The sequence below is a fragment of the Molossus molossus genome, unplaced genomic scaffold (assembly GCF_014108415.1).
Source record: "Molossus molossus isolate mMolMol1 unplaced genomic scaffold, mMolMol1.p scaffold_m16_p_28, whole genome shotgun sequence".
In the NCBI taxonomy this organism is placed as follows: domain Eukaryota; kingdom Metazoa; phylum Chordata; class Mammalia; order Chiroptera; family Molossidae; genus Molossus; species Molossus molossus.
This window is the reverse complement of record NW_023425364.1, coordinates 1,368,067-1,381,922: the sequence shown is the minus strand read 5'-3', so window position 1 is coordinate 1,381,922 and position 13,856 is coordinate 1,368,067. Positions and strand designations below refer to the sequence as shown.

General features: G+C 50.9%; 1 protein-coding gene across 8 annotated transcripts in view; it reads left to right on the top strand.

The window, feature by feature from the left end:
* LOC118641334 (myosin phosphatase Rho interacting protein) overlaps positions 1–13,856 on the top strand; it is a 156,324-nt gene that overhangs the window by 32,006 nt on the left and 110,462 nt on the right. For all 8 annotated transcript variants that reach the window (XM_036278461.1, XM_036278460.1, XM_036278458.1 and 5 more), the window contains exons 2-3: positions 3,569–3,646; positions 5,480–5,545. In XM_036278461.1, coding sequence (XP_036134354.1) covers positions 3,569–3,646; positions 5,480–5,545 — 144 coding nt within the window. The remainder of the gene's footprint in view (positions 1–3,568; positions 3,647–5,479; positions 5,546–13,856) is intronic.

Genomic DNA, 13,856 nt, shown 5'->3' with positions numbered 1-13,856 from the left:
TTACCCTTTCCTATGCAAGTATCTTAAGTCTTTTCTCTACATAATCTAAGAGCCACATTGGACAATGTTATTTATAATTTTTGCTTCAGTCCTCAGACATAATTTAGAAAACTGAAGAGAAAGAATGCCTGATTACATGTACTTTTGCTTACTGTGTTCTTGCTTCCTTTATAAGGATCCAAGTTATCTTCTTGTTTCATTTTTGTTTAGAGAACTTTCTTTAGCCATATTTTTAGAGTAGGTCTGCTAACAAATTCTCTTAGCTTTCCTTCATCTAAGAATGTCTTGATTTCTCTTTTATTCCTGAAGGATATTTTCACTGGATATAGGATTCTGTGTTGACTGTTATTTTCTTTCAGCGTCTGAAAAGTATTGTACCTCTTTCCTTGGCTCAAGGGAACAGGCTTTTATAGGGCACTCTTGTTTGTGCCCATTGGCACATCCAGCTTGCCTGCTCCTCCAGTCCCCCATCTCGAGCAGTGAGGCAGAAAGAAACCCAGGGTGTGCACCTCTTTGTCATGTCTGGGTCCTGACGTGACCCTATCCTGCCTGCCTTCTTCTCTCCACTTTTCAGTCTTCTCTGGTTTGTCTTATAGTCGATATCCATGGTTTTATTTGTACTTAGGAGGAAGAGGGAAAATTACATCTACCCCTTCTTCAAAGAAGCAGAAGTTTCAGGGAACCATTGTTGGAAAGGCTTTGGGTTGAGGCATCCGACCAGACCACCAGCAGCCTCTGTCCAGAGCTGAGCCAGGAAGAAGCGCAGCCTCTGCCTCACCGGGCCTGTGTGGGAAGGCTGAGCGGAATTGGAAGGGAAGCAGGTCGAGGGGTGCTTTTCCATGGGTTCAGGCCAGGGTGCTTTCTCCAGGGTAGCTTGCTTGGAACAGAGCTCAGTCCCATCTTTTGGGTCCTTTCAGCCCAGCTTGGACCTCAGCATTAACAACAGATACCTGCTTCTGCACGCCCTGCCCCCACACAAACACACAAACACAAAACCAGCCACCCAGCTAGAAAACAACAGAACTAGCTAGCATACCTCTACGCGTTTCTAGAGCATACTCCCCTGGGCCAGCTTCCTGGGTGTCTTCATTTCAGGTTGTTATGGGTTCTCAGGAAGAGAATGCCTTCCCGTCTGACCGAGGCCTCGCCCCAAGAAAGAAGGTGAGGTTTGAGAGAGGGAGTACTGCGGCCTCACACAACCACTGTGAGCCTCCAGTCCTGTGGGGCAGGGGCTCTGCGGGGGCTTCTGGACTTCCTGACAAGACTGGGTCTGCTCTTGGCATTTTTAGATATCTGAGAACTGTTGGGAGAAGCTGCAGTACTTGGGGGGTCAGGTGGTTGGTTTGGGATGGCAGGTGGTCCGAGAGGAGGTGTCCTGGTGCCTGGCTCTCAGGCCGTGCACTGGGTTCCAGAGTCTGGTGTTCTCAGAGGCGCAGAGGAGTGCGAAGGAAGGAAGGAAGCAAGCACGGCTGTTCTGCCCAGCTTGACGGGCTCCTTCCTCATCGTCCCCACACATCGGTCACTCTCTCCTGGGCCATCCTGTGTGTGGGGGGAGGCTGCACCCTCTTCACAGTAATTTCTGTTCCCCCATTTGCTCACTTGCCTGGCAGTGCAGGGCGGCAGGTTCCTTGCTGTCTCCCAGTGACCCTGGAGTTGCGCAGAGAACGCCAGACTCCATACCCCTTGCCCAAAGCCCCTTACCTGCTCTGTTCATGTCTCTGGGGAAAAGCCAGTGCTTTCTTTGTGGGCCTTGAGGACCCTGTAGAAGCCAAGAAAAAAGTGTTTTTGACTCACCCAGATGCTGTGTGACCTCTGGCAAGTGGCCTTCCCTCTCTGAGTCTAAGCTATCAAATGAGGTGCTGTGACAGGGCCTCCGAGTTTGCAGGGTGTTAAATAGAAAGCGCGTTAGGAGGGCCCCTAGGGCTTACCCAGAGAGCAGCCCCTCTGTGAGGGGGAGGGCTGGGTTCCATAGTCCTTGCCCTCAGAGGGTTGGGGACAGATAGGCTTGCCTGTGCCTTTTCTGGCCCGCTCACCATCTGGGTGTGGCTGAAAAGGCAGGCAGGCAGGGCCGGAGTGTCTGTCTGGGTCTTTTAGTTCATGTTGAGCTCCTACTGCCAGGGTCTTTGAATATAAACATAGAACAGTAGCTAACATTTGTTAAGCACTTGTAGACCAAACACTGTACTCAGATTTTTTTCTCAGTTTTTTTGAGATATGATTCACATACCATAAAATTTCACCCTCTTAAAGTGTATAATTCAGTAGTTTTTAGCATACAGTTGTCCCTCACCACTTCACGCTTCGACTTGCGCGGCTTCACGCTGTCGCGGTGTTTTCAAGTACAACACGATCGCGATAGCGTGAAGCAGTAGAGTCTGGAGCTGATTAACCGTGATAAACGAAGGCTGACTGTACTCACAGGGTCAAGCAGCCATCTCCACTGTATAATTCCAGAACATTTTCTTCACCGCAAAAAGAACCCCATAGCTGTTCATGTTCATTCCTCACCTCCTGTTTCCTCCACGTCCTGGCAACGTTCGCCTGCTTTCTGTGTCTGTGGATTTACCTATTCATGCGAGTGGAATCAGACAGTAGGTGGTCCTTTTTGTCTGCCTTCTCACACATAGTATGATGTCTTCAAGGTTCATCCGTGGGGGGGGTGGGGTGGTGTCAGCACTTCATGCCTGTTTACTGCTGAGTCTTACTCCATTGTGTGAGGTGCCGAGTTTGTTTGTCTCTTCATCTGTTGATGGTTAAGGCTGTTTTACCTTTTGGTCATTGTTTATAGTGCGCTGTGAATATTCATGTCCAAGTTTTTATTAAGTACCTGCTTTCATTTTTCTTGGGTGTATATACGTAGGAGTGGGATTCTGAGTTGTATGGAATTCTACATTTAACCTTTTGAGGAACTCCCAGATTGTTTTCCACTGTGGCTACACCATTTTATATTTCTTTGCATTATCTCATCCATCCTCACATAAATTTCATGGGGTATAGATAATAATTATTATCCATTCCCCCCTTTCAAACGGGAGGATTGAAACTCAGGGTTGTCAGCCCAAGGTCATACAGCCAATATTTTGATCATTCTTTGACCAGTGCCAGCTGTGGTCACCAAAGCGGTGTGTCTTACCCCAGATCCTGTTTTGTGCTGTCAGGGTGAGGGCTTCTGACTATGTTATTCACGTGATATAGCTAGTGCCTGGCACACATAGGCACTCACATGGTTTTGAAGAAAATGCCACTTTTTCCTGACCTTTGCGGCTTGATCTGGAACTTGAGAGAGGCATCTGTTTTCTTAGGAGTTCCTGAACCCCACAGTTTCTCAGCTTCCTACTGGGTTATGGGTTCCACCCTTCATACCAGATGCTGCAGGCCTCCCATGAGCCTCTTGCTGTCAGTCATCTTTCTTGGAAACTCAGCTTGTGGCTGAGGGATGTGATGTGTGGAGTGTGCTAAGCAGAGGTGACTTCTGTTTCTCACAAGTGCTTGTCATTAATTTGATTGTTGAAATCTGTTCTCTCTCTCTGGTCCAAGGCCACTGACGGCTTGCCCTTTTCTCCTCTAGGCAAAACCCATTTATGGTGGCTGGCTGCTTTTGGCTCCAGATGGAACTGACTTTGACAACCCAGTACATCGGTCTCGGGTAAGGGAATCTGCGAACTCCTGGGGTTTGAGGACCAGAGAGGGGCCCATCTAAGGACAGATTGACAGAATGGAAGAGGAAGATGGAGAGTTGACAGTGGGTCATGGGATGGTGGGATCTGCAGGGAACCCCCATTTGGCAAACTCGGAGGACCCACAGGAAAACTCAGTTGCACAATTGAACGTGGCGCTCTGTTCAGAATGAGCAGCTCTCACATGGTGCTGCTTGCTTCACGCTCATCTGGCTCTAGAAGTAGTTCCATGGAGCAGGCAAAGGGCAGTTCAGCACATGTTTGCGATTATGCTGATCAGGCTCCCAGTCACTCAGTGCCTCCTGCAGCTCCCCCTCTTCATTCCCTCTCCCTTCCTCCCTGCCAGGGGCTCAGCTACTAAGTGCCAGTGCAGGGAGGATGGTCTGAAGACCGAGTCTGCTTTTGCTGCTGCTCCCCTGAGCACTCTAGCCTTGGCAGGTCACTGCTGTGCACAGGCAGCTGGAGCAGTATGATGGTCAAGCCAGCCTTGTGCCTGGACAGCCCTCTGCCAGGGATGCCCTCTGGATTCGACCTGAGTTGAAGTACCATCTTTCCTCTCCCACATGCTTTTTCTAGGTGCTCTGCCTGTGCCCTCAGGATTGCTCCTGCTCTGCTTCCTGCTTGACCTCGGCTCACTCACGGAGCCTCTGCCTTGTCTCTTGGTCTCTGCTACCCCAGCTCAATGCTGTACTCTGGGGTGGGGCTCCTGATGCCCCGCAGACCTTGTATTGTTTCTGGGTCCTTTGGGATTCCTTCTAGAATGGGTTTTGTCTTTAAAGATTGCAAATTGATGCCTTGGAAATATTTCTTGGGAAGGGTCTCCCTGGATACCTGATGCAGAACCAGTCCTCTGCAGGCCCTCTTTCTGCCACCGGGCAGGAGGACCGTGTCTCAGTGCCCGCAGTGACCAGGGAGTAGCCCCCTTTCCCATTTATGTTGAGGTCATACAGAATTGCCGTTCCCAGCTTCTAATGGGAAAATCATTATTATAAATGATGTAATTCTGGCCCAAAGCAAAGAGACGTGATATTTTAGTTAGTTCTTGTGGCCTTATTGCCAGTAAAAGTATGAATTATGTTGGGCTTTTTGAAATGTTGAAAATAGGCCGTGGGTCCTCATGAAGAAGGCGCTCACCCTCGTGCTTTTTATCCACCATCAGCGCCACTGGACCACTGTGGGTCCCTAGGGCCTGCCTGTGGTTGGAGAGTAGAGAGAGAGCACCCTGGACATCGGAATGGTTCCCACTTGTCCCAGACCTCCTCGGTTTTGACTTTTATTATCTCACTTCTCAGCGAGTACTAGAGCCTAGCTGTCTTTTACCCTGTCTCCCATTCCCTGAGGATCACCAGAACAACTTTTTATAGCAGTTTCCTACATTTTCTCAGAAATGGGGAGTCAGTGCTTGGTATCCTCAGGTTATTCCATATCATGTCATATAATTCATAAAATAAACTTTGACACATTTTATGTGATAGCTGTGTGCTGGGTACATAAAGAATACAAAAAGGTGACCAAAACATTTCTGCTTCTGAGGAGCTTGCAAGTTAAAATAAACCAGACATCTCGTTAAATCTCAGGAACTAGTGTGGAAACACACTGGGTGATTGGGCTTCTCCTCTGGCCCAATATGGCTCATAAATCACCGCTCTTCACCTTGGGTCCCGCCTTTCTGCCTGTATGTCTCAGACGTGGAAGCTGTGGAACCAGCGTTCTTTAGATACTCGTTTGTCCGACACAGGGACTCAGTAACTGGTGAGCACGGCCAGAATCCTCGTGCATACCCAATCCGTGTTCCTTTGCAGAAATGGCAGCGGCGGTTCTTCATCCTCTACGAGCACGGCCTCCTGCGCTACGCCCTGGATGAGATGGTGAGTGTCCTCCTCGCCCACTCCCTGTCCCTGCCTTTGCCAGGCTACTTCATTGTGGTTGCATTTGTAGCATCTGTGTGCTATAACTTGGGCTTCTGTTTCGCAGCCTGGGATTTTTGAAGAACTTGTGGCAACTGGTAGAGATGACCCTTAAAACCCAGACCTTTGGTTTGAGGCACCTGGAGTGGTCATTGGTGACAGTCAGTGGTGAGGGAGGAAGTCCCTTCTGTCCAAGGCTAGTAGGAGTTCGACTTGGCCGTGCACTCCCAGTTAGAGGTAGAGCAGGCCGTGGACCTGCAGGGGCAGATGAGGCTAGTCCTGGGGTGCATGTGGGAGCCGAGTGCACTGCATTTCTCTGCTCCAGTCCCAGGACTGCCCTCAGCTCATGGCGTGGCTGGGTTTGCTCCTCCTGTGGCTCTCCAGCGGCCTCCTCCTGGTCCTTACCGAGCATCTGGTCGCTAGGCCAGGGTGTGCAGAGTCCTTCCTGCCCTGATACCCACCTGGTCTGCTTCTTGCTTCCTGGGCTGGATGAGTGTTTATTACTCTTGGTCCAGAGGAAAACTAAAAAACCAACCAGGTGGAATTTTCTGGCTTTTCTTTTACTACCCTCTTTGTGTCTTGACTTTTTTCTCTAAAGGAGATGGGTCTCCTGACTAATCTGAGGTATGACCACATTCCAAGCTTCATAAAGGGTTGAAGAGGAAGGATTTAAGCTTTTTTTTTGTTCCATTGGCATACATGAGTGTGTGCACGCTCTTTTGGACAGCATTTTAAATGGAAATCATCTTATACAGTCTCGTCACACCATGTAAAACAGATTGGCCCTATCCACCCAGAGCTCATTTCTCTACAGGGAGGGTGAGAGTGTGAGCAGAGATGACTGTCCTGCCCAAGGACCTCAGAGACTGTGTGGACCCTGGATTGTAGGGTGGTCACGACAGCTCATAGGTGAATATAAGTGGGTCCAATTCCACATGTGAGTCCTGATCTTTGTGTTGTGATGCATTCTCATTGTGTTTCTGGGAGAATTAATGGGTATGCTATCTAGGTGTGGAATTAGTAGGCATGACACCTGACATCTAGTTATTTGACTATCACTTCATTGGCTCCTTCTTAAAAAGAACGTTCTTCCTTCTTATTCTTTTTGTGAGCATATTCATACAGTATAGATGACCAACAGAGGGGTTTTGCCTTGGAAACATCTGTGGTCTGGAGTAGTATGAGTTGACTGGAGTGGAGGGGAGTGCCTGTGGGGTGCTGGAACTCGCTGGAGGTGGGAGCAGGGGAACTGATTTCACTTGGACACCCGTTTCCTTTGAGGGCGGAAGCAGGCGTGGAGAGAGATACAGCACTTCCCCGTGTGTTCTTCTGACTGGGCTGTCGTGCCTACAGTAGCTCGGGGGGGGGGGGGGCTGCTAAGAGCCTGGGGGTTCACTCTGTCCTCTCCTCTGCCTGGCTGACCTGTTCTGAAGCCCTACAAAGACAAACAATTAGAGAAGGAGCCTCAGAAGTCACTGGACTGCATTCAGACTGGGCTGGGGCAATGAACCATCCCAAAAAGAGGTCCCTAGAACTTTCCTTGCAGACCGATTATTCTGGTCAGGAAATCTTTCTTTGGATCTAACTGGAGTCCAGCACAGTTTATTCTTCCCTTTAGCTCAGTTGCACAACCACAAAGAGGGTGGCTACTGGGGATGCTGTTGTGTGGGTATAAACACAGAGCACATGCTGCACCACAAAACCATTGAGCTATGAAGACTGACACCTTGCTGTTCATTCTGGTCTCCTAGCACCTGGGTGCTGGTTGGGCACTGTTCCATGTGTGCTAGGGCAGAAGTGGAGCTGTGCTAGTGACAGGAGACAAGACAGGAGCCTCGGGAGCTTGGACTGCAGAGAGGGCATTGGGGAAATGCCCAGAGTTGAGCACTGGGGCCATGGGCCATTTCCTGGCAGATGACCTTGGAGTTTAAGAGACTGGCCCTGTGAGCCAGTTGGTGCTGATCTGCTCAAACTGTGGGCAGTATAGATACACTGCACCTCCTGGTAATAAAGTGCCATTATTTCTGTGAATGAAAGAAACGGTGGTGGTTGCTTTGAAATACCTTTAATGCAACCTTTCATGTGTGAGGGTGTTCCTTTGTGCATGGGGAAGGTGCAAGGGGGCGTCTGGGTTGCACTTGAGAAGCAGCTGGGTGAAGGGGGCAGTCAGATGTCAGTTGCCCAGTGGTCAGCATCAGTGGCCATTGCTGTAGGGCTTATAGGTGGCTCCTGTTTCCCAGTGGTTTGCATCGGGCTTTGTTCTTTATGGCCATTTACCGGATGAGCATGACCCAGAACCCTGGAGCTCCAACCCAGAGGGCAGCTTTCCTGAAGCGTACACTCCTGCCTTGGCCTGGCCAGCAGGGTCCTGAGGTCTGGAGAAGGAGGACATCTTAGGCAGGCTTATGTGTGAACTGAATTCTAGCTGTGCTAGAAGTTTTCCCTTGAGTCCCTAGAACTGTGGTCCTCAGTTGGGGACCACAGTGCCCCTGAGGGCTGGCCCTTTCTGGGGTCATCTTTGATTCTTACAGCTGTGTGGAGTGGCGGGGGCTGCCTGACACCTCAGGGGTGGAGGCCAGGAGTGCTGCTGAACATGCTGTGATACGTAGAACAGCCCCCCACCCACAAGAGATGCTTGGGTTCCAGATGTCAGCAGTGCCAAGGCTTAGACACTCTGCAAGATCTTGTCTGTGACTTATTTAAATGTTTAAAAATGAAATAGAAATTATCATCATCCCTTCTTAAAAGGTATGGAAGGACTCAGCCATTAGGTTTCCTGGGAATGAGGAAGGTGATGGGGCAGGGTTAGCCTGCTGGCTGGTGTGGTAAGTGCCAGGCAGGGAATAGGGGTGGTCCTGTTTCTGGTGTGAGGGGTTTCTGTGGAGTGACTGTACACTGGGTGACCACAGGGCTTGCAGAGCTGCTCATGTGTGGCTTTCACCCAGGGAGCATGCAGGCAGCAGTCCCGTGGCAAGCTCAGACCAGGGAGCATGCAGGCAGCAGTCCCGTGGCAAGCTCAGACCAGGGTACCTGTGTGGTGGCCCCATCTTGGTGCTGGTCTCCAAGAGCAGCAGCTCTGGGCAGCTGGGGGCCACCACTAATTCTGCCACTCCTGCTAAGCTTAGCTCCAGCACCCTGCCCCCTGCCCCCAGACCTCCATAGCTAATCTGCATGTAATAACTTTTGTAGCATTTTATGGCCGGGCTGTTTCTGTAACACTTAGTCACAATCTCTTGCACATTGTCACTTGACTTTATACACCATTGCTATTTGTTTTAATTTGTTTAAATGTTATCTTACCAACTAGGTTGTGACGTGTTTTTTGTTCTGTTTTGTGTTTTCATTGTTGGGCCCCTGATAATTGTTGGTATCTTTCTGCATTGTCTAGCCTGGGGTTGTAAGGTAGAAACCCAGTAAGTACTTATTGATTGAACGAACTGCCTTTGTACATGCACTGTTGTGGGGGTTTTGCCACAGTCTGAGAAGGTGGGAGCTGGGAGAGGGTGTGGTGTGTTGTGCGCGTGCAGTTCTCATGGTTTCCCAGCAGAAGGAGAAAGCCCTCCAGAGGGCTTCAGAGAACCAACTGGGGGAATTGTCTGGGCCCCGTCACTGGAGCCAAGAGGGGCACACCAGTTGCTGTAGTTGTCAGGAGTCCCAGGAGGAAGAGAGGAGGGCCTCATCCCTGAATCAGAGCCTGTCTCAAGAGCTGCTTTAAAAGGCCTTTTTGCTTGGCAATTCCTGCTAGGCCTTGGCCTTCAGGGACTGACTGTTGCCTTTCTCTTCCAGACGGTCTGAGTTGGGACTAACCTTTGAGAATCACTTTTTCTTATTTGGGAAGTTTTTCTTGCTACACCCACATACCCTGTAATTGGTGGGTGTGGAGGAGAGGAAATTTTCCCAAAAAAGGTAAAGAAATTTCCCAAATGCAAGCCAAGGTGAGGTGGGCTCAGGCAGCCTTGCAGACAAGTGGGGGAGCCTGAGCAGTTTGTCTTGGCCTCTGGTTTTCCAGAAGCGGGCAGATGGAGAATAAACCCCCAAACTGCCGCCTCTCTCCTCTACTTTTGTTTTCCCTCCGGTAACCCACCCATCATTGTACCAAATTCTGCCACTTCGTTTTGAGCTTGTGGGGACTGATTTAAGGCTAAGGTGCTGGCGTCATCAGACTTAAAGCTCACTTTGGAAGGCTTTCCCAGAGAAGCACCAAGCCCAGAGGGGAAACGGCTTAAGTTTTAGGCAAAGCACACTGGGTGGTGAGGCTCTGGGCATCTGCTTTCATGTTCTCTCTCCTTTCCCTTCTGGAAGCAGGCGAAAGATGGGCTAAGGTTTGCTTGTTTTTGATTATGGTAAAACATACATAACAGAAGTTACTGTTTAGCCATGTTTAGGAGGACAGATCTGTGGCACTAAGCACCTTCACACTGTCATGCAGCCGTCACCTCCATGCGTCTGCAGAACGGAACCTGTCCCTGTTACACACTGACTCTCCCATTCCCCTCCCTCTGGCCCCTGCCAACCCCATTCTACTTTCTAACTATGGGTTTTTTCTCTAATTTCTTCCATAAGTGGCACCACACAGTATTTGTCCTTCTGTGTCTGGCTAATTTCACTTAGTATAATGCCTTTAAGGTTGATCCATGTTGGATTTGGAGCATGTGTCAAAATTATCTTGCTTAAAAAAATTGATGGCTCTAATGCTCTCAGACACTCTCTGCTGAAACAAACCGACCCTGGGTTTCTCCCACATGGAAACTGACAAGATTGTATCCACGCTTTGGTGTCAGGTGATTGGTATTGAGCCTCACACACCTTTTGCTGTGTGAGGCTCCTCTCTCTCCTCGACCTTGAGAGTCCTTGAGAGTTTGGACAGACAGAGCTGCATAACTGTAGATGCCATGTTGCCAAGGACTCAAGCTCGGTTCACATCCCTAGACATAGTAGGGAAACACCTTTAGCTCTTAGGTATGTGTTTTTCTTGGGGGGGTTGTGGTTTGTGAGTTCCGTAGGATGTGAAGGTCCAGCCAGAGAAGTCACTCTGGGATGTCTGCTCACGGGTGAAGCTGGAGCTTGGTCTGAGCACTCCTCAGAGGACACCGAGTGCTAGCAGGTTAGGTTTATGGCTCCATTATAGTTTCCTTTCTGTAGGACAGAGTCCTGGAGGTGGCTTTGACCTCATGACCTTTGCCTACTTTACTCATGACAAATTTAGGCTACTTCTGGCGTTGAGTTAGGCCATAGTGGAATGGGGAGGAAGCGCCTCCCAGCTCTGCCGCTGCTCCGGGACTGTCTTTGAGGCTGTCTTGCTCCTCTGCAGCCAAGCCTCTGGATGAGAATCTCCTGCATGGGAATCTCCTGAGGGGAAGACCCAAGTATCCACAGTTTAAATACCCACTTCCTGTGATCTTTAGGAAGCACTAATATTTGAGAACCCCTGCTTTGAGCTCTGGCTTTATCTCCCCCCACGTGGAGCTTTTTTAGGCAGGCCAGTGTGTGATTCATTGGTAACCATGGTGGCCGTTGTATCCATAGCAAGTTGCTACAGGGGAAGGACACGTGGCCAAAAGAAGGTTCCTATCGTGGTGAAGCTCACAGCCTGTTGGGACCCACGTGAACAGGCAGAGATTAAATGCCAAAGCAAAACCATGATGCATATGTTATTCAAGGCAGCATGTGGTCTGGGGAGTCAGAGATGTATGTGTCCTATGGGGGGGGGGTCTTGTCCTTCTTCCTGCTGGTCATGGAGACGGGGGCGGAGCAGCATGCTCGGCCCAGCGCTCTGTGCTGGCTCTTCAGGAACAGTCTTCAGTGTGCTCCCCACAACAACATGGGTTGATACTATGTGCATTTCACAGATGGAGAAACTGAGGTCCAGAGTGATGTGGGTCACTCAACTTCTGAGTAACCGACCCGTGATTTGTAAACAGGTGAGACACCTTCTGGGAGAGCGGTGGTGTCTTTCCCGGTGGTCCTGTTCTGTGCTGTCTGGCGGTGGCTGCCTCTGCTGCCGAGCACGGGGAGAGTGGCACAGTGGCAGTGGCTGAGGGTCTGGCTGGGCTCTTGGCACCCTCCAGCCCCTTGGTGTTGTCGGGAGCCGCTGAAGGGCAGTGCCAGTGCCTTCCCTGTGTCTCCAAGCTCTCTGAGCTGCACTGGCTTCAGAGCTGCAGTCCACGTCTGGACATGAATTCAGAAGTGCGCAGAAATCAGAATAATGGAGCGTTGGTCCTCGTGCCTGTGAGGCAGAGAAGCGTCCTCAGATGTGGGAGCCTTCGTGTTCAATGGATGGGGTTGAGATGGAGATCAGAGAAGACAGGTCACAGGTCAGTCTCCTCTTTGTAGGTTTGTGCTGCCTCTTGTGCCTCCCCACGTGGTTTCGGCCTCCGGGGGCGGAGGCAGGCATGTCGTGTTGGTGCTGGTGGCCCACAGGGTGCAGGGAGAGTGTTGGTTTGGGAGTCCAGGAAATGGGGGTGTTTTCTTTTTAAAATCTCACCTGAAGACATGTTTATTGATTTTAGAGAGAGGAGGGGAGAGAGAAAAACATTGATGTGAGAGAAATACATAAATGGTTGGCTTCTGCGTTTGCTCCACTTGGGAATCGAACCCTTGATGTTTTGGTGCACGGGATGATGCTCTAGCCAAGCCACCCTGCCAGGGCAGACCTGTGGGCTCCAATCCAGTTTCTCTGTTTTTGGCCCAGTGGACTTGAGCTGGGCCCCCTCCCTGCCTGCTTCCTGCCAGAGAAGCCTGTAGTGTTGCTGGCTGGCCTGAGCCTGGGAGACCCTCCCTCCCTCCTGCTCAGCTGCCCTCAAGCTTTGGCTCGCTGTGATAGTGATGGAGGTCTTTTTTTTTTTTTTAATTTTTTTTTTTTTTTATCCTCACCCGAGGATATTTTTCCATTTTTTGTACAGATAGAGGGGGAGGGAGAGAGAGAGAGAGAGTGAGAAACATCGACGTGAAGGGACACATCGAGTGGCTGCCACCCGCACGACCAACCAGGGCCAAACTGCAACCGAAGTACGTGCCCTTAGCGGGAACCGAACCCGGGTCTCTCCGGACCGCAGGCCGACGCTCTAACCGCTGAGCCAAACTGGCCAGGGCTGTGATGGAGGTCTTGAAAGTTGACTTCGAACTTAGAAGGGTTTTCATCCTTACATGAGCCCTGTGAACAAAATGGGGGCTGCAGAAGAGGGAGAGCAGCCCTGAGCCCCACAGATGAACCCCGTGCCCCCAAGGTCTCTGTGTGCTGCTGTACACAGGGCAGGAGCCTCCAGGGGAATTCTGTGCAGGACCTGGAGACTCACTTTTAAATGGATGCAGTCTGGTGCTGCTTGAGTTGGAGTTGTGGGATATTTCCAACCCCACGGCCCCCAGCCCCTCCCCAGCCGCAGGGAGGAGTGTGCCCAGCCTGGAAGTTGACCTGCGGCCGTTTTCTGTGGACCTGCATGTGCAAGGCCCCTCTTCTTGTGTCCACCATTGCATTAACTCATTTTCCCAAATGTGTTAACTTGTTTTTTGAAGCTTTTACTTTTATTTTGTTAATCCTCACCTGAAGATACTTTTCTATTGATCTTTAGATAGAGTAGAAGAGAGAGAGAAAGAGAAACAAGCATCGCGATGTGAGAGACACATCGACCGGCTGCCTTCTGCACCCAGGGCCAGGGATGAACCTGCAACCCAGGCACACATGTCCTTCACCGAAAACTGAACCTGTGACCCCTTGGTCCATGGGCCGACGTTCCAACTGCTGAGCCAAACCCGCCAGGGCTTTTTTGAACCTTTTAAAAGTAGTAAGTGCTTGCCAGTGTTGCCTGATGCTTGAAAAACAATCTTTCTAGGTAAACTTTGAGGCCAGTGCAGGTGCTGATGTTTGTAAGGAAATGTGGAGAGTAGCAGGGAGACAGGCAGGGGCCACTGGCAACTCAGCGGGCCAGGTCATTGTGCCGTCTGTCAGTCGGCACAGGCTGGGCGTGCAGAGGGGAGTCCGGCGGGGTGGCTGTCAGTCGACACAGGCTGAGCGTGCAGAGGGAAGTCTGGCGGGCTGGCTGTCAGTCGGCTCAGGCTGGGCGTGCAGAGGGGAGTCCGGTGGGCTGGCTATCAGTCGGCACAGGCTGGGCGTGCAGAGGGGAGTCCGGTGGGCTGGCTGTCAGTCGGCACAGGCTGGGCGTGCAGAGGGGAGTCCGGCGGGCTGGCTGTCAGTCGGCACAGGCTGGGCGTGCAGAGGGGAGTCCGGCGGGCTGGCTGTCAGTCGGCACAGGCTGGGCGTGCAGAGGGGAGTCCG